This window comes from Syngnathus leptorhynchus, chromosome 5 (assembly GCF_054491065.1).
Source record: "Syngnathus leptorhynchus isolate UIUO chromosome 5, UIUO_Slep, whole genome shotgun sequence".
Taxonomy (NCBI): domain Eukaryota; kingdom Metazoa; phylum Chordata; class Actinopteri; order Syngnathiformes; family Syngnathidae; genus Syngnathus; species Syngnathus leptorhynchus.
Genome location: NC_141199.1, coordinates 15,108,625 through 15,127,170, shown reverse-complemented (window position 1 = coordinate 15,127,170; position 18,546 = coordinate 15,108,625). Strand labels below are relative to the sequence as shown.

The 18,546-nt window shown below is 42.4% G+C and overlaps 1 protein-coding gene across 1 annotated transcript; it reads right to left on the bottom strand.

Annotated features, from left to right (window-relative positions):
* Positions 1-5,583: 5,583 nt before the first annotated feature.
* Positions 5,584-13,651, bottom strand: pdgfba (platelet derived growth factor subunit Ba). The gene is made up of 7 exons (XM_085913090.1): positions 13,032-13,651; positions 9,167-9,269; positions 8,579-8,641; positions 8,301-8,497; positions 6,974-7,847; positions 6,471-6,605; positions 5,584-6,161 (listed from the first exon to the last, which is right to left on the bottom strand). Exons 1-6 carry the CDS (start codon positions 13,101-13,103, stop codon positions 6,484-6,486), a joined length of 1,431 nt encoding a protein of 476 aa, XP_085769216.1. The 5' UTR covers positions 13,104-13,651; the 3' UTR covers positions 5,584-6,161; positions 6,471-6,483.
* Between the last annotated feature and the right edge of the window lie 4,895 nt (positions 13,652-18,546).

The window sequence follows — 18,546 nt, the reverse complement described above, 5'->3', positions numbered from 1 at the left end:
CACACGCATACAAACACACTCGGAGGGACATTCTTGGAGCATTTGACACTTTGGTCACAGCAGACGCCTTTGTCAATATGGGAGGTGCTGAGTGCTGGGGGGGAGGAATTCAAAGTGGCATTGAAGGGGAAGAGAAAGAAGCTGTCGACTTGCTGTTTATTTACCCATTACAATATAATCGCTAATATCTACCTCACCACCAATCAACTGAACAATTTAGAAAAAAATAATCTGCGTAATTTTTCGTGTGTGTGTGTCGTTTAATTCCATTTAATATAAAATTTAATAAATAAATAAAATGTAATTTTACTACATTTTATATATATATATATATATAATATATATATATTTCTATTGTATATTCTATGAATATCTTTATGAATAAGAAAAACGCTATTGAATCTAATTAAGATGCTGATTAAGGGCAGGCTGGAGCCTCACTATTATGCGTGTGTGTAAATGTGTGTGTGTGTGTGTGTGCGTGCGCGTGTGTAGCAGTAATAAACAAGTACACCTGGCTCCTTACATAAATAAGCTCAAGCCTCCGAGGCTGCAACACACCTCCACTGTCAGACTTTCCACTGCGGTGACATCACACTCTTGATATGCTGACACACAGACACACACACACACGAATGTCTGACATTCCGCTTGTGAATAAGTCGCCCGTGACAACTTTGAATCCTTATCGGAAAGACTGACTCAGTTAATTTTTTGAAACATTGTATATGAAACACATTTCTCCATTATAGGACTTTTTTTTTATTTAGTTTACCGTATTTTCCGCACTATAAGGCACACCGGATTATAAAGCACATCTTCAATGAATGGCCCATTTTAAAACGGTGTTCATATATAAGGCTCACCGGATTATAAGGCGCGCTGTCGGCTTTTGAGAAAATTGGAGGTTTTTAGGTGCGTCTTATAGTGTGGAAAATATGGTAGTTTGAAACTGCAGTTTTACTTGACATGAAATTTAATACATTGACAACGTTTTTACAAAATTGCCTCTGAGTTGAAGTAAAGTCAATTCTATCCAAAAATATCGCAATACCTTAACTGTCTTCGGTGTAATTTTAGTTTGTCGCTTTTGACCTTTTCATCAACTGTGCACGCACTCGAAACCGACAGACACACACGGGTAAAATGGCGCACGATGCGCACACGTAAAAAAAAAAAACGCTATGTATCTTGAGAGCAAGAAGAGTGACAGATCAAAGTCATCGCAGTGCCATGAGCTCACTCACGGCAAACGCTAAAACATGACAAAGGAGTTATTTGCCATCATTGAGTCCCAATTACCCAAACGCAATGTTGAAACCTTTTTTTTTTTTTTTTTTTGAGGATGTGAGCACTATTGTTGCGTTGCGACATCGCCAGCGCATTACGCCACGTTGTCATAGACAAGGGGAGCCATTAGGGAAACACAAACAAAATACCCAAGCTAGTTCCTTTTTCCACAGAGCAGCTTGATGAAAAGAGCGTGACAGGGGAGGGAAGACGGAGAATGGTATCTGCAGCTTTTCATGAATAACAAGGCCACAGAAGCCAGAAGAGAAAAGGATGCACTTCTTGTTTCGCTTCTGTAAAATGTGGAAATGAGCTCATGCCTGGTTACCACAGTGAATGTCTTATAATACTTTTTGTGCTTTCTTGCCGGTTGTTCGTTCTAACTCGGCAGCGTACGTAAATTAATAAAACGACTTCAAATAATTCACCGAGTGAAGATGCGGCCCTTGCGTGCTCAGTGCAATTAATCTTCAATTAAATGTTATTCGCCAATGTTTACATTTTTCAATAAGCATGTTTTTTTTTAATTCTATAAATATATATGTACACCTAAAGCGTATTTGGTTGTATGACATTACTGACGGACTTTTTTTTTGGGGGGGGGGGAGAACTACTTGTTGTTTTGACAAGAGCACAAGTTCCAGGTGTTTTCTAATTGTTGGTGTCAAAAAAGCAAAAGAAAAATCCATCACCCCACACCACGGGAATTGAAACGACATAATTGTAAGGACCAAGGGAATACTTCTAACAAGCCAGGGTATGTTCGAGGGGCCCGAGTGTGACCATTTGTGTGGAAAAGTATATCTTTGCAGACAACAACTTCAATAACTTTGCCTCTTTTTAAATTATCCTGCAACCAAACTATTGTGATAAATATAGAGCATGTGCTAAAAAAAAAAAAAAAAAGTAGATTGTTTTTTGTTGTGTCTTTATGTGAACTTTGGCTGGTTGTCATTGGAAGGACATTTGGGTGGGCGCGTTTCTGTTTTAGCCAGTCTAGAAGTGTAAACTTGACAGATTTTGTGTGTGTCGGCGATCAACTCGCCTACGGGTCGGGACTGCATCCGAGGCACTTTTGCACGTGTGTGTCTGGAGACAGAGACTTGGCCCAAGACAAAGCGTCAAGCCAGGACTGAGCTGAGGTTGATTATGGAGACGCAACTCCCCCTCTGCAAACAACACGCAGACCAAACTATCAAGACTGCTCCATGACAACATTGTGTCGCTGGTTGTGTTGTGTTGTGTGTTTGTGTGGCGTCTTGGCCCGAGTGGTCAGCTTTCTTCAAGTAAATGAAATGCAACCACACAAATATCCACTTCCTTATTGTAATGGATAATTGACAGTCGGTCATGAAAACTAAAATGTCAGGTGGGAGGGGTTTTACGGAAACTCATGTCCTTCTTCCACACTTTCTCGTAAAAGTCACCATTTTTCACCATAAACTTCTCCAGCAAAAAAATAATAATATATCAGATGAGTATTCAACAATTTTTTGTTTACGAGATTTTGTTTACGTTGTAGAGCGGTTTTGAAAATCTCTTCATTTGATGAATGACTTTCTAATTTTCTGCCTTTTTTTTTGCAGGTTAATCATAATTAACCAACACAGCCAGAACAAACCAGAGAACTAAAATACAAGCAAGGACACCAATGGCGGGGAAAGAGCTGATTGGTTAACAGAATGAAACCTGGCTGACAAGAACAGGTGAAAACAAACACACAGTGGAAAAAAAAAAAGAAAACAAGACACAACAAAACTGAACATAAATGAAACCAAATCAAGAAAAACACAGAATTTGATTTTCCATCTTTGGCACGCAATTGGAGGCATTTCCTGATAATCATTTTCATCTGATTCATGGAAGAAAATTGATTACATTTTGGTGTTGAATGCCCTTCGCTTTCTATTTAAGGTCATTCTTTTCCCCGCCACTGATATAAAAGTTCATTCAAGTTCAGGGGAATTTGGTTAGCCGCGTGGAACTTTCGAGTTTTTTTGTTGTTTTTGTTTGCTCGGACGATTTATCCTCTGAGTGTGTGCGTGTGTGTCTGTGTGTGTGTCTTGTCAGCTGTGTGTCACACGTAGGTGGGCCGACCGCGGTGCCACCTCAATGCTCACCGGTGACATTAAGCGGCGCTCGTGCCAGCAGACACACTCTTCCATTTGTTTCACAACACTTTGGCATTCACACACACTTGTCACACACACACACACTGAGGCTTCTTTGGCCTGTGTGAACTTTGGCTCACCCTCAGTTCTTCATCCCACCACACAACCTCACACCTGGATGCCTCTTGGCTGCAGCAGCATGTGGCGAGGTCGCGACCTTCAGCACAAGAAGGAGACGGAGAGGACAACTGAAAGTCAACTTGAGGGGTGAAGAAGTCGAAGTGAATGCGCGCAAGGTTGCGTATATGGACGGACGGACGGACGGACGGATGGATGGATGGATGGATGGATGGATGGATGGATGGATGGATGGATGGATGGATGGATGGATGGATGGATGGATGGATGGATGGATGGATGGATGGATCCTTGTGTTGAAAATGTTATACCTCTTAAGGTTGTGATGTACAATTAATCACAGTTCAATTACATTTATGATTATTACAAGATTTGCATCATCATAAAAATAATAATAATACGCATTAATATCAAATTCACTATGTAAAATGACTTCGATTTATACATTGACATCTTTTTTTCCATTTTAAAATAATTCTATAATGTTATTTATGTATGTTATAAAAACCTGTCGCGTTTCAAAAGAAATGGTGTTATTTTACAAGTGAACATTTTGTTGCCTTGTCATAAAAATAAATGAATAATCGTGATTTCAAAATAATCAAGATTTATATATTTTTTATAATCGAGCATTCTTATCGTTTTTTTATAACCCTTTCCCTATACTACATTCAAATGTAATATTTGCTAGATTTATTAGATTTATATTTGTTTCTATAATCGAGCATTAAATGCTTCTCCTTATCCGACTTGCTTAGGAACATAATGTACCGACGGGATATTTACTTAGGAAAAAAAAAATCCAGGGTCACATTTCAATCATCTTCCCCTTCTCATGCTTCCTCTTTCACGCTTATTGTCAGTGCTGGGTCAACATACTGGAATTATTTATGTTGTGCAGTAGTGTCCAACTCCCTTTTACATAAAGCTACGTTGTAATTCTGTAGGAAATATGGTTTCTTATTATTGTGCCACCATTTCAATTAGACCTGCAGTGATTAATTAAAAAGCATTCATTGAATTGAAATTTTTTTTAGCTGATAAGTAGGTCAAAAATAACCCGGTGAGGGTTTTTTTAATTTATTTTTTTAAGTATCTTTATAATAAAAATATATATTTTTTCATATTCCAGGTATTCCTCCAAAAACGTGTTTTTGACATATTCACATTTCAATTTTGAACTTACCTTTTATACATTTCAAGAAATTATAGTTTTTATATCATGACCCCAAACTTCCATCATGCATTTTCTATAGAATCCAATGGAAACCTTTGGTTAGGTAGGCCATCAACCCTAGAAATCAAACCTAACCCTGACCCTAGTTCGAAACCCTAACCCTAGTTTGAAACCCTAATCCTAGTTTTAAACCCAAACCCTAGTTTGAAACACTAACCCAAGTTTGAAACCCTAATCCTAGTTTTAAACCCAAACCCTAGTTTGAAACACTAACCCTAGTTTGAATCCCTAACCTTAGTTTGAAACCTTGACCCTAGTTTGAAACCCTAACCCTGCATTGAAACCCTAACCCTAGTTTAAAACCCTGAAACTAGTTTTAATCCCTAGTTTGAAACCCTAACCTTAGTTTGAAACCTTGACCCTAGTTTTAACCCTTAGATGATATGTGGGTAAGAAATGACTAAGTGAGGTTGTCTGGTGTGTTGTGTGTGTGTGCGCGCATGTGCGTTTGGGAAAGTACGTGCTGAGTCGCGATTCCTGCGAGACAATCTGCTGAGCGAGCAGTTTGAGTGACTCTTGCTCTGACGGCTTCAAGTGAACATTGCGTATTCTAAGGCCAATTAGCTTGTACTTGATGCTTCATCACATACCTTCACCCTCCTCTTCCTCATTTCTCATGTCACACAGACGCACACACACTCGCATACTTAGATACTCCTCCGCCGCCTCCCTCGTCGCTTTTTCACCATATGATGATATTCCTCTGTTGACATGTCCGCTGGCCTGTTTCCGTGGCGATCGGACATTTCTTATCCCCCCCCCCCCCCCCCCAGTATGTTACTTGACTAATCATCTGATGAGGTTTTTTTTTTATTTTCTATGAAAAATAACATTCATTACAGTTACAGTGTGTACAACCATCAGTTCCTTTGACTTGAAACAGCAATAACAATAAAAGTAACAATAATATTATTAATTACACTTGAGAACTTTCATGTTCTCCATTTTGTTTCTGAATAAATTAAGAACTTAAAAAAAAAAAAGCATTTATACATATGCGGTGTTGGGCTAGTAACTGTCTCACAGCGTTTGTCTTCAAAGCAATGTCTTTAAGACTACTTTGATCATATTGGTCCGTGTAGGATTTTGGAGATCCATGTTCAGGTGGCAGTAGTACAACGTGAGGGGGGGGGTCTGAGAAGTAGGAGAAACCAGTCCTCTCTGTCCAGTCAAGCATTCCTTAAGATCAGTCTATCCAGTGTTTTGGTGTGACAGTTCCTCTGCCATCAAGGAGTTAGTTCACTTTTGCTTTTATGGCCACCCACATCTGTCCTCAACGTCCAGTGTTTGTCCCAGTCCCTCGTTGGTAGCGTCCAGTGTGTCCACCCACTGTCTGAAACTGGTTTTCGGGGCCCCGCAGCCTTTGGTATTACTTCAACAAATCCCTTGAAGCAAAAGAGAAAAGTCTTTAATGATAAAATAACTGAATGAAATATATTTGTTTCTGAAATTAAATTAAAAAATGAAAATGAATGGAAAGTTTTACTCATTTGAAGTTTATAAAAGTCACAAAAACAAAACGTAATTTTTGCAGAAATGTCCTGCGTTTTCATCTTTGTCATCTCAGGTGGCGTCCATTTTGCCACGTGCACATCCCAATTTCTCGGGGCTCAGGCAAAATTACCTTGCGAACATTATTTGACCAAACTGAAAAATCAGAAAAGACCAAGAAGTTCATAGATTGCTGAGCTCACCTGCATCTCAGCTCTACATGATCATGTCTCTCATGGCCGCCTTGCTGATACGCTTGCGGCCTTTCCTTCTACGACGAGGAGAGGCCGGCCTGAAAGCAGCCTGGCGGCTGGAGGGCGAGGCCGGCGTGGCGAGCGCTACGGGGGACACGTAAAAAAAAAAAAATCGTTACAAATTTTAGGTTCTCACTTTGGTCTAGATTGTACTGCAAATGTTTTGCCCCGGTTGCTGTTAGTTAGCCGCAACACAAAGATAACTACCCCCAAGGTTACCTGACGATAACCTTGGAGCTTGTACGAAGAAATCACAAAAACCAAAACAGCAGTTGTTGAGTTGTGTTTTCTGAGGGTGGGGGAAGTTCCTCGTTACCCATCATGCATTGTGTGCAGCAGCCTTAACGTCAAAACCTTTGCAAAAGCTAATTATCGCTAGCTAGCGTACTGCGAGCCGTGTTCCACCTATATGGCTCGTCGTAGCTCGACAAAAGACTTGATGTAGTCTTTACCTGGTTTTGGTCTTTGCTGAGGATGTTGAGGATGAAGATGTGCGGGTCGGTCTAGCTCCCCCTGAACTACCTCCAGAACCTTCTTCCTCCTCTCCTCTTCCGTTAGCTGACCTCCGCCATTGGTCAGTGTCAAGTCCTTAGCCTCGCCCCGATTGGCTGAGTCATTGTCCGTCCTCCCACTCCCTATTGGTTGTTCAACTTGCGTCCCCGGGTACGTCGGCGTCGCCTCCGTGTCGGGCAGGCCGGTGGTCACAGAGTCTTTGCGGTCGATGGAAACGGGCAAAATTGGGGCAGGGCTTGTCTCCGATTGGGACGACGGGGTCAAGCCGAGGGACGGAGCGCCGTCCGACTGGGGGGCGTTCAGTCGATATTGCGTCCTAAGATTCCGATGATCGGAATGTCCATAGTTCTGGGATCGGAACCGCTGCCGATGCAATTCGCCGCCTTCTTCGCGACTGCCCTCGTGTCCGCTCCCCTGGCCAACCTGCGGTGGGTTTCCCATCCGACCCTGCCCGGCCCACGCGTCCGACGGCCAGCTGTTGACCGGCTGGTGCAGCCTGGGCTGTGTCCAGTGCACCAGTTGCGTGTATCCCCCCTGCGGCCACTGCCTCGGCGCCGTCTCCTGCTCCTCGCTGGTGTAGAGCCGCTGGTTGCGCTTCAGGTCGTCGTTGCGGTGCAAGTCGGCTTTGGAGCCTTGGGACTTGGGCGGAGCGGGGTGGGCCGCCCGCGGGAGAGGCGCTTGAGGCTGGGACGGCGGGGTAAGCGGCGGCGGGTTGGGCGAGGAAGGCTGGCACCTGCACGCCAGGTGGTCCTCCACCGAGATGATGGCTTTTTCGTAGTGGGGCTTCCTGTTGATGTACTGGATCTTTATAACCTGCACGTAGAAAATACACTCGTGAGAATGTGTTGTGTAAGTCACATGAAGACATTTCCAGACAAGCGAACAACTCTTGGGAAATGTGGTGGATTCCTGCCAGAATGGATTTTTCAGGGATGTTTGGAAATCGACATTATTTTGCACGCTGGCAGATGCGAATTTCTTTATTGGTGAACCACACACACACACGACTGAACTAATTGTTACGATCTTTACCCGATTGCGCTTGTCTACAATCGTTCCTAATATGACAGCGTCAGATAAAACTCCCGGCCTGGAGGTAACAAAATGTTCCCGCGGCATCTGTTAGCATGCCCTGTCTTGTTTGTATCATCTGAAGAAAAATGAGACGCGGCCAATTTGGTGCGTCGATTGCAACCGTTTGCGATCCCCGTCCATTAAACGAATATGACGACGGCCCCCGAAGTGAAAAGTGCGAGAAGCTTTTACCTGCAGGTATCTGCTGGAAGTAACCGTAGGAACGCACTGCAGCAACCTGGTGTTGCAGCAGCCCGAACATCTCTGCACCTCCACACAGGGCGGCCACGGCATGAAGTTAGCGTTACGGCGGTCCAGCATAGACCTGGTCACCTCCATCACCTCGGTCCGAACTCTGCATGCTGCCTGCTGGGCTATCTCAGCTTCCACTATGGTTTGGAGGAACATTCCTTGGGTCAAGATGAGAAACTAGAACGCGTCGCGGTAGAATTGGACCAGACGAGCCCTACCGATGCTTCTGACGTGTCGGCCGTGCGATTGGTTCATCAGAACGCTGTTATCATCTTCGTCTTCTGGGGCGGAGAAAGGGGAAAAAAAATGGTTACACATAAACAGCGCACTGGCTAGCAGACTTTATTGTTGACTCCAAAACAAAGTTCCTTCCTTCCATTTTCACACTTTGACTGTTTTCTACCACAATTTGTTTCAGGAGAGACGTGAGCTGTAACAGATGTGCGCTCACACACGTATCGCCATTTCATAATTTGCCCCTCGGCTTCCCCGGGTATGCATCAGGGTTATCTTGGGACGTTTGTTGTTTTCCTCTTCTACTAATTTCCTTTTTTTGGTCGTCTTTTCATTTCATTTGCTTAATTGCGTTAAATTTGGAGGCTCGTCGGTATTCACAATCTGACGTGACAAAAGTGAGCAAACTTGCCTCCCTCCTTCCCTTTTTTCAGAAAAGTAGACCTCATTTTTTGATAGTGGCACTTTTGGGATAAATGACTGACGTAGCACAGCCCCCCCCCCCCCCCCCCTCTCCCTCATACTCTGGTGATGTTTGAATTCTTGCATCTCAGTTGTTGCATCTGGATTACCTATTGCGTCTGCCTCTCGCTGCAGCAGTAGCTTCAGTTCGTCCAGCGAGGAGACGGGAGAGTTCCTCACCAGGTCGATCAGCGACTCAGGTAGCGGATCACCCTGCACGCAGACAAAACAAAGCATGTTAACTTGTTTTACAATCGGCCCCTTACGACGATGCACTCGGGATTTTAGCGTGTGTATACATTCTTGGTGTTACCATGTCAACGAGTGCTCCACTTTCACTTCCTCCGAAATAGGAAACAGTGCGCAGACTGTTACTTTCTTCTCATTTCTTATGTTTGTTACTCGCCAACGGACAAACGATCGGTTCCGAACAAATGACATTTGTTTATTTACATTCAAACTCAGCTTAAATGTGAGTCACGTCATTTTTGGGATGATTACTTCTGCTCAACTGTATTTTAAGAATTGATTTTGATATATTTTTTTAAGCCTGCTACTTGGTGCAAAAGGTTTGAGAACTGTAAGCAGTAAATCTCAAGTTGAATTAATTTGAGGGATTCTTGACAGTCAGTGCTGTTGTTTTGGCTAGCAACAGAGTTGGGTTCATCAGTTAACTCTTTGGTGACCCGTGTCTCAGCAATAGTCTGAATGAGCTAAGATAAAATAATCAATTTTTTATTTTTTTTCTAAACGTTACTTCACGTTTGCATTCCTGATTGCTAAAAGGAGATTGAACTTAAAGGAGGCATTTATTCCCGACTAACCGGGTTCACGAAATTGACGAGCACTATTTGATGAAAAGCCTCCTGTCATCACGTAACCCGGCCTGCTGCGTACACGCGAGCAGAAAATTGTTTACACAGCTGCCAGGAGGAATTCTTCAATTCAGAATTGATAAGTCGCTTGTTTGTCAGGTTTTTGTGGAAATGTGATAAGAGCGGTATTCGGCGCGGCTTAGCGGGCTTTTAGGAAGGATGGAAAGCGGGATCAACCAATCAGAATCAAGCATTGCCAGTGGTCTGATCTCGCAAGCTTCTTCCCGTGTTTTAAGATGCGACGGCACAAAACAAAAGTCCACATTGTGCCTCTCAAAGACCTTTAATACCACCACACTGGAAGGAAGTTGTTGTGGGTCCGACTGGCCGCCCCGTCTCCGACTCTTTCACATTAGCGGACACAAGCCTCCATTGTTACACGTCGATACCATCCGTACATTCGTCCATTCATTTTCTAAAACCGATTCTTGTCATTTAGGACCTAATCAGGTGCCCTGAGGGGAACTAAACTCATCCAACTGGGGTGGATCAACGTAACTCGACAAAGCCGTAAAAAAAATAATAAAAAAGCAGCGATTGACGATAATCTCGTTATCGCTCAGTTCTCCTCCTTTTTTTTTTTGATCGTGTTAAACAGCTACTGAAATGATTGCATCCTCTCTGACATTTCTGCTCCAGCTAGTTTTGACCTTCTCATCTTGTCTCCGTCTGCCGCAGGGTAAGCAGCAGCCGAGGACACCTGGATGACTTTCACAAGCCCCTGGCTGACCTAGTTAAGCAAACACACACACACACACACACACACACACACACACACACACACACACACACACATGGAGGAAGGCGCACATAACATTTTGCTTTCCGCCTAATTTGTCCAAACAATCCTCTCCCAAACATAAGATTGAAATAGCACAGCCACACCATGCCTAAACAGGCACAAATAAAATAGTGGCAGCAATGATAACTAATAATACACTTGCTAGTTTGGATGCCCGGGCAAAGTTACTCATTTGCGAGCTACACTTCAAATATTGTCTTTCCTCTGTGGTGTTTTGACTATTACGGCATTTATACAGTGTTGTCTACTCGCAACACACACACACACACACACACACACACACACACACACACACACACACACTGTGCAGTGGGCCTCACACTACAGGAAGCCTGGAAGGCACAGAGATCTTATGGAATGTTTGTGGAGAAAGGTGAGGTGTAATGGAATGTAATTACGGGGCCAGTTGGCGGCGCTTACATGCAAACACACACACACACACACACACTAACTTGCACACATTTCCGTCATGAATATTGTTGATTTAATTGGATGGGATAATCGCTCATTTCAAATGTGCGAAAACTTTTGTTTCCATGACATACTGAGCAGTTAAGTGTGCTTGTGCCTTAATTGGTATTTATTCAGTTATTACTGTTGGTCAAACCTGCACTTTTTAATATAACAGCAAAGTTTTCTTTCAAAAAACAAAAACAAATGTTGAATTCCATGCTTTTGTTTGTCAAGCTGATGCAAATGATCTTTGTTTTGTTTTAAGTTCCGATACGTCTCCTGCCAGGAATGACATACTACGTGAATCAAAATATTGCAACTTAAAACAAAAATCAATTATCAAGCTGAGACAGAATTGTATTGTTGCTAGGCAGAATATCAAACTGCCCTAGGTGCCAATGAAAAAAAAAATTGCAAATTTGAATGACCAACAAATGGAAATGACCTCAAAACCAAAAAAAAAACATTTACCAGGAGTACACATTTTAATATAGATCTTTTGCAATTGACTTGCTGCTCTGTATTCAACACAAAACGCAACATTTGAAGTTCAATAACATCCTATGGTTGCCATGCAACAGCTGCAGCTTTATTCCCCAATGTCCTTGCACAAAAAATGGGCTTAAAAATCAAATAGCCTTTGCGCTTTTTCTGACACGCAACACATCCACAAGAACATATCTCTAGCAACACGCGCGCAGCTGGACATGCATGCATGTGCGCACACACGCACAAAGTCAGTGAAATCCCTGGCAGATTAGTTGCTGTTCTTATGTAAAATGGATCAGCGGCCCCCAATCGCCCAAGCTCAACCTGAGTGGACAATAGTCAGAGGGGAAACCTGTTCAAAAGTGCATTTGGTGTGCTGGAAGAATTCAAATGCATGCTTTTAGCTCAAATTGGATGCGTGGATGGAGGGATGAATTGCTTGATCCTCTCAACGGGCGGCCATTTTTTTGCTGTCCACTGAAAATGACATCACAATTGTTCAGTGCTCAGATAGGGCTCCTATCAAACAGATCACTTGTTTCCTGAGTTTGGTCATGTGACTTGTTACCTGGGCCCTGAGGAACTGTGATGTCACTTTTAGTCGACAGTAGATGGGGAAAATGACAGAAAGAATCAAAAGGTAGATTTTGCTGCTAAATTCATTGTCCACAAACGCAATACTCGTTCGAACACCGTGTTAAGATTTGTGAGGCCGCACAGAACATATAATGGTTGAAAAAAAAAAAAAAAAAAAAAAAGGACTTCATTTTTCATCTAGCCTTTATGTTTCTGCTGACTTTTTCACTTCTTACATTTGAACACGGGCAACTTTCTCCTTCCTTTTTCTGAAAGTAGGCGTGTTACTTTCTTCAACATTTCTTCAACAACTCGGATGACGCGTAAAAAAATCGGAGAATTAAATTGGTTGAAATTTTGATTGACCCCCCCGCCAGCCGTCACCTTATCGTGGTGGAGGAGTTTGTGTCTCTAACCCTAATGATCGTAGAAGTCAAGTTGTGTTTATGGCCCTGGCAGGGTCACCCATGGCAAAGGGGTCCTAGATGAGGAACCAGACAAACCACGGCTCATAGATCCCATCCATCCATCCATCCATCCATCCATCCATCCACTTTCTGTAGCCCTTTGTCTCCACGGGGGTCGCAGGCGTGCTGGAGCCTATCCCAGCAGTCATCAAGTAGTAGGCCGGGGACACCCTGAACTTGTTGCCAGCCAATCGCAGGGCACACAGAGACGAAAAATCATTCACACTCACACCCAGGGCCGGTACAGAAAATGGATGGAGTCTGTAATTCTCCTTAAGTACGGATTGAGCACTTTTGCCTTGATTGCTCTTACCTCAGCGCTGCCGAGCTTCAGGAGCGCCGCCGAGAGCGCGGCCAGGAGTAGCAGCGGAAGCCACGACCTCATGTTGCCGCCCAGCCAGAGGAGCCCTCGCCAACGACCGGCTGGGCATTGAGCACTCTCACTGCCGAGGATCTCCCCCTTTTCTTTTGACGTGAAGGATCCCAAATGTCACCTGTGAGCCGCGCACTGGAAGAATAATGACTCACACTCAGGCTAGACGTATGACTCTGTCCATGGTCGGGCAGGTGCGTGGAAGCTTGTCCACGGTTGAGGGTTGATGAGGAGTCTCCAAAAAATCCAAATGCGTCGATACGCACACCTTCCTCGTTAAAGGGCACAAAAAAGAGTGTTTGCTATTTGAAGCTGCTGTCAAAAAAGGCGCAAGTGTGAATCAAGTCCAGCGTGGCCAACTATCCGCGCGTAAAAGTTGCGCGCGCCCGTGCTGAAAAGCTTTGGGGAAGGTTGCGGTCTATTCCTCCTGGTTTTCCACAGCAGTTGATCCACAAGCAGCCTCCACAAGCTTCCGTGTTTGTGTGTAATAACGGCGCAGATGTGTTTGCTCCGCTTCAACGTCACGGTCACGTCTTTCTCGCTGCAGCGCGCGCGCGCGTCTCCTCGCTGACTGAGTCTGGAAATGCTCCGAGCGTCTTTTAACTCGACTGCTCAAGTTCACGCTGACAATCGCGGCAAGGAAATGGAGCAATTATTTTTTTTCAAAATAAAATCAAATAGTTGAAGCTTCATACACGTTTGTGAATGTATTCAGAAATGTTCTTTATTTTGAAAAGCACTATTTGTGTATTGGTGTATTTTCTCATTTCTACCTTTACATGACTTAGTTTCCTCAAGGGTCTTATTAAGGGAAGAGCTCTTGTCAGAGTCCTCATACTTATATAACACAAAAGTGATACACCTTTAAAAATAGACTGTCAACCGAACTTCAAATATAAATAGTATGAATGAGTTAATGGGAATTTATTGAAAAGACAGAATTCTAAAGATGTGATGACTTATTATCAACCCTTATTTTCAGTAGTGCGAGGAAGGCACTATTGTGAGGAAAGAAAATCTTCTTTTTTTTATATTTAAAATGTAGTTGTGACGCAAATAGTATTTGTTTGAGAATGATATAACCCAATGTTGCAAGAAAAACAGTGCTACTTATCCAACAAAAGAGCATTTTTTAAAGAGCATGGCGAACATAAAAGACCATTTCTGAATCGGGATGAATTTGTCATTTAAGGTATCAAAATATTTAATTTATTCGGAAAAGTGTCTGTGATTCATTGGAAATTAGTTTTTTTTTTTTTATCTATACATTTTACATATTTCTACTCGTGTGTGCTTTGTGAGAAAACAACAAACCAAAATATTGTTGGTGAACCGACTGAAACGACCAATTCTTAATTTTCCCAAAGAGGCCGAGACTGTTTTCCAGGAAGCCCACTGTCTCGTCTCGGGGTCACGGCAAAGATCAAGGTTCATGGTGGATTCTTCCGCCCCGCTAGTCCGGAATGGAGGAAGCAGGCCTCCCTGTGCGGCTATTCCTGGATGACACAAACACACACAAATCTGTATCAGGTGAAGTAAACGCTAACCAGTGTGCACATGCAGTTAGCAACTTTAGCACATTTCAGGTTTGCACGCACTCTCAGCAGGATGCACTGTAGTTGGATATTCCTACAAATTAAGTAGCAACTGGCATAAAATGTATTTTCCTAAAAGGGCCCCTGGAAATGTCAAAAGGACTCCAAAAGGGCTACCGTATTTTCCGCACTATAAGGCGCACCTAAAAACCTCCAATTTTCTCAAAAGCTGACAATGCGCTTTATAATCCGGTGCACCTCATATATATGGACTGATATATGCTGAGCCACTACAGCAAGTGTGTCCAAATATATGGATATGTATGGACAAAGTTTCAAAATGGGCCATTCATTGAAGGTGTGCTTTATAATCCGGTGCGCTTTATATGTGGACAAAGTTTTAAAATGGCCCATTTATTGAAGGTGCGCCTCATAATCCGGTGCGCCTTATAATGTGGAAAATACGGTACTTTTAACAAAGATGGCATTCTTTATTTGTGCCTTTTCACGCCATGGACTTTGGACTTGATTTTTATTTATTTATTTATTTATTTATTTATTTATATTCATGACAAACCCACAAATTCACCAAACAGTAACACAAAGACTATTGCCACTTTATGCGGCTCAAGGCAAAACCAATCGGTGTCAGATGCCATAACGCGCTAAAAGTGGTTTTCACGAGACTGGAGACAAAATGTATTCACGTGTGACTGAGCCAGTGAACTTTAAGTAGGTCTAGACAGTCAGTTGTCAAATCATGAGAGATCTCAGACAAGTCCCATTTAGTTGAAGAGACTCATATTGGGTTTGCTTATCAGCCCTTTGAAGACCACGTCGGGCACGCCACTCATTTTCCCTCTTATTTGATCAACTGCTTTCACCCGTCTTCCCGTGCTCTCTCTCTCTCTCTCTCTCTCTCTCTCTCTCTCTCTCTCTCTCTCTCTCTCTCTCTCTCTCTCTCTCTCTCTCTCTCTCTCTCTCTCTCTCTCTCTCTCTCTCTCTCTCTCATATATTTTCATATATTTTCATATCTTCTCATCCCCCATCCCCATCTTCTCATGCTATCTTTCAACCAGAGAAAGTGTTAATTAACTTCCCGTCCGAAAGCTTGATCTAATTAGCAATTCCAGCGCGTGTCTTTCGGCCTCGCCTTACCGTCGTCTCGTCTGCACAGAGGCGCTGCAGGTCTCAGGAGAGTTCAAACTCGGGTCATGGACTTAACACACCTACGCCGCTCTTTCCGCACTACATTGAGAAATTTTGCTCAGCGGTTTAACACGAACAAGCACAGGTACATATTTGAAGGTGGTGGTGGAAGATGTTTGATTTGGATTTGGACCCTCAAAGATGGTTGATGATGTTACTGACAGTCGAGACACGAAAATGAACTAAAATAAATCATTTGATGATCAAAAAAAATGTACAAGCTCAAAAAAAAAGGAGCAAAATTATAATTTACATCACAAAAGTGACCTTGTATCGATTGCTGTATGTGAGCTAGTGTCAAATCATAAGAGCAAAGTGAAAGAGCAGATAATCGGAGTTATATGGAGAGAAAAGGGAAGCAGGAAGAAGATGCAGTGGGCAGAGGTAGGAGAGGAAGATCTGAATCACGACACATTGTGATTTTTTTCCCAGCATCATCTGCAACGGAAGGGGCACACGCAGCTAAATATACAAAGGTCACAATGAGTTAGCAAATGTGGGACATAAATATGAGTGCAAGTGTGACCATTTGTGAGATTCATACAAAAGTGAACTCATAGGTTTATTTATTTATCTATAATTATTATTTATCTATCTAGCTATGGTGGAAATAGTGAATACGTATTACGATAAATTAGGTAAGAGTCCCCCGTCTTAATAGTGAATCGGTGAGTTCTGTAAAGATCTGCCAAGGAGGTATACAGAATTGATCTTGGGCCCACGAGAAATTCAAATCGAAATGTCTTTTTGACAAAAGTAACAATCAGGGAAGTAGTTAGTCCAAATGTCAAATTGTTAGTTGTTGGCTTTGTACTTTTGATGTCTTGACAAATAAAAGATGTTCTCTGCTGCAAAGGAGGGACCAAGGGACGGTACCCAAACTTTGAACCTTTCTCTTTCTCGATTTCCTGAAATTAATGACTAAGAACCAGAGCCAGTTCAAATATTTAGCTACCTCCGGTTCTGATGTTGAAAAAGCCCCTCTGGGTGTACAGAAAACTTTGTTTCGCTCCAACATTTACCACCGGGCTGGCTAAAAAAGACAAGGTCCTCCCATTCACATTGGTGCGAATGATCAACACACTCAAACATTCACTCACAGTCACGTCAAGCCAATGCAAATAGAGATCACACACACACACACACACTCGCTCGGAGGAAATACATTTGCGTGAGCTGTCCATCCGGGGAAGTTTTTGCTCCTTTTTTTGTGTCTATATGCTCAGTTGCGGTTCAGGAAAAGTCTATACAAGGATGTCAAAATACGTCAGGAGGGGAAAGAAAAACACCCATGACCAACTCATCCATTCATTTATAGCGCGAGCATGTGTGTGTCTGTGTGTGTGTGTGTTATCTAATGTCGTATTGACTTCCATCCCTCCCTTAGCTGTCACATCCAGCGTTCTCACAGCTTCCTGTTGACATGAGAGCACTTCCTTTCAAAATGATAGAAACAAACCTGATCTTCCCGCACTCTGTCCAGATGTGTCGATAAACAATAACAAACTGACATAGATCGGAATCACGAAATAAGTGATCGATTGGAATCTTCAAAATCCCAGATATACGCAAACCAGCGCTTGACTCTCCCGCCACGCAGGTGTGTTTTAATCCCGTAAATCCGATCATTCATATCAATAGCAATCCTGATCTTCAACAGAGCAGCAGATTTATTTGCACTCTGCTATTAGCCACTGTAGCTTGTCCATATACAGTAATCCCCCGCTTTATCACAGTTTCGACAGATTTTTCTATTCAACATGATACATTATTTTTACGATGAATTAGATACACAGTGTGTTTAAAAGTGGTAGGAGAGCTACGTTAAGATTGGTAATGTCATCTGAGGTTACTTTGTCTGCGTGTGAGTCATTTGTAGCTATCAACGTGGGTGACTAATTGTGCTGTCTGTTCAACATAACACTCATTCATTTATACTGAGATTATGCAATCCCTATTTGGATAATCTACTCGGCCCTGAATGTTTTTTTTTTTTTGTCTGTCCACCACCTGAATATTGACACGTCTATATTACGTTCCCGTCTGGTAATCCTTCATTTATAACTAATCCTCAACCTCTACTTAGATTTTTCCATGCTCACTCAGCACAAGAATAAACATAATCCAACAAATCTTGAAAAAAAACTTCTATTTGGCATAAAAAAATCCATTGTATGTGACCCAACTATTTATGTCATTGAAACTTGATGAGATATAAATATATGTCAACCTAGACAGTTTAAATGTATTATTTCATCCGGGAGGAATATTAATATTTCTTAAATATGAATTGCATGATATTTTTTTTGAATTTCAAGTGAGCGTCGGATGTTTCCCAATACATAACTCAACAGTCTGTGTGTCATGTGGCAAAAGGTTTTGTTCACTTCAGTGTGTAGCGTAACAAGTGAAAATCAAAACACAGGCAGCTGACTACCATGGACAAATAGGCACAGACAATATGAAGTCTTATATTTTTGGGGTATAGCGGCACACCACTTGCTTCCTTGGCTTTTATTTTGCCGGGAAATTTTGAGCACCAACGCCATTTTTGTATGAATTGTTACTTAAAACAACAGTTGTTGTTTTTTTGCCATTTTGAAGCAAACAAAAACAAATCATATCTGAATATATATTTTTGGAATCAAACTGTCTTTGGTGTATTTGTTACACGTCTAGCATTCCTCCATAATTTTTTTGTCATTGTATTT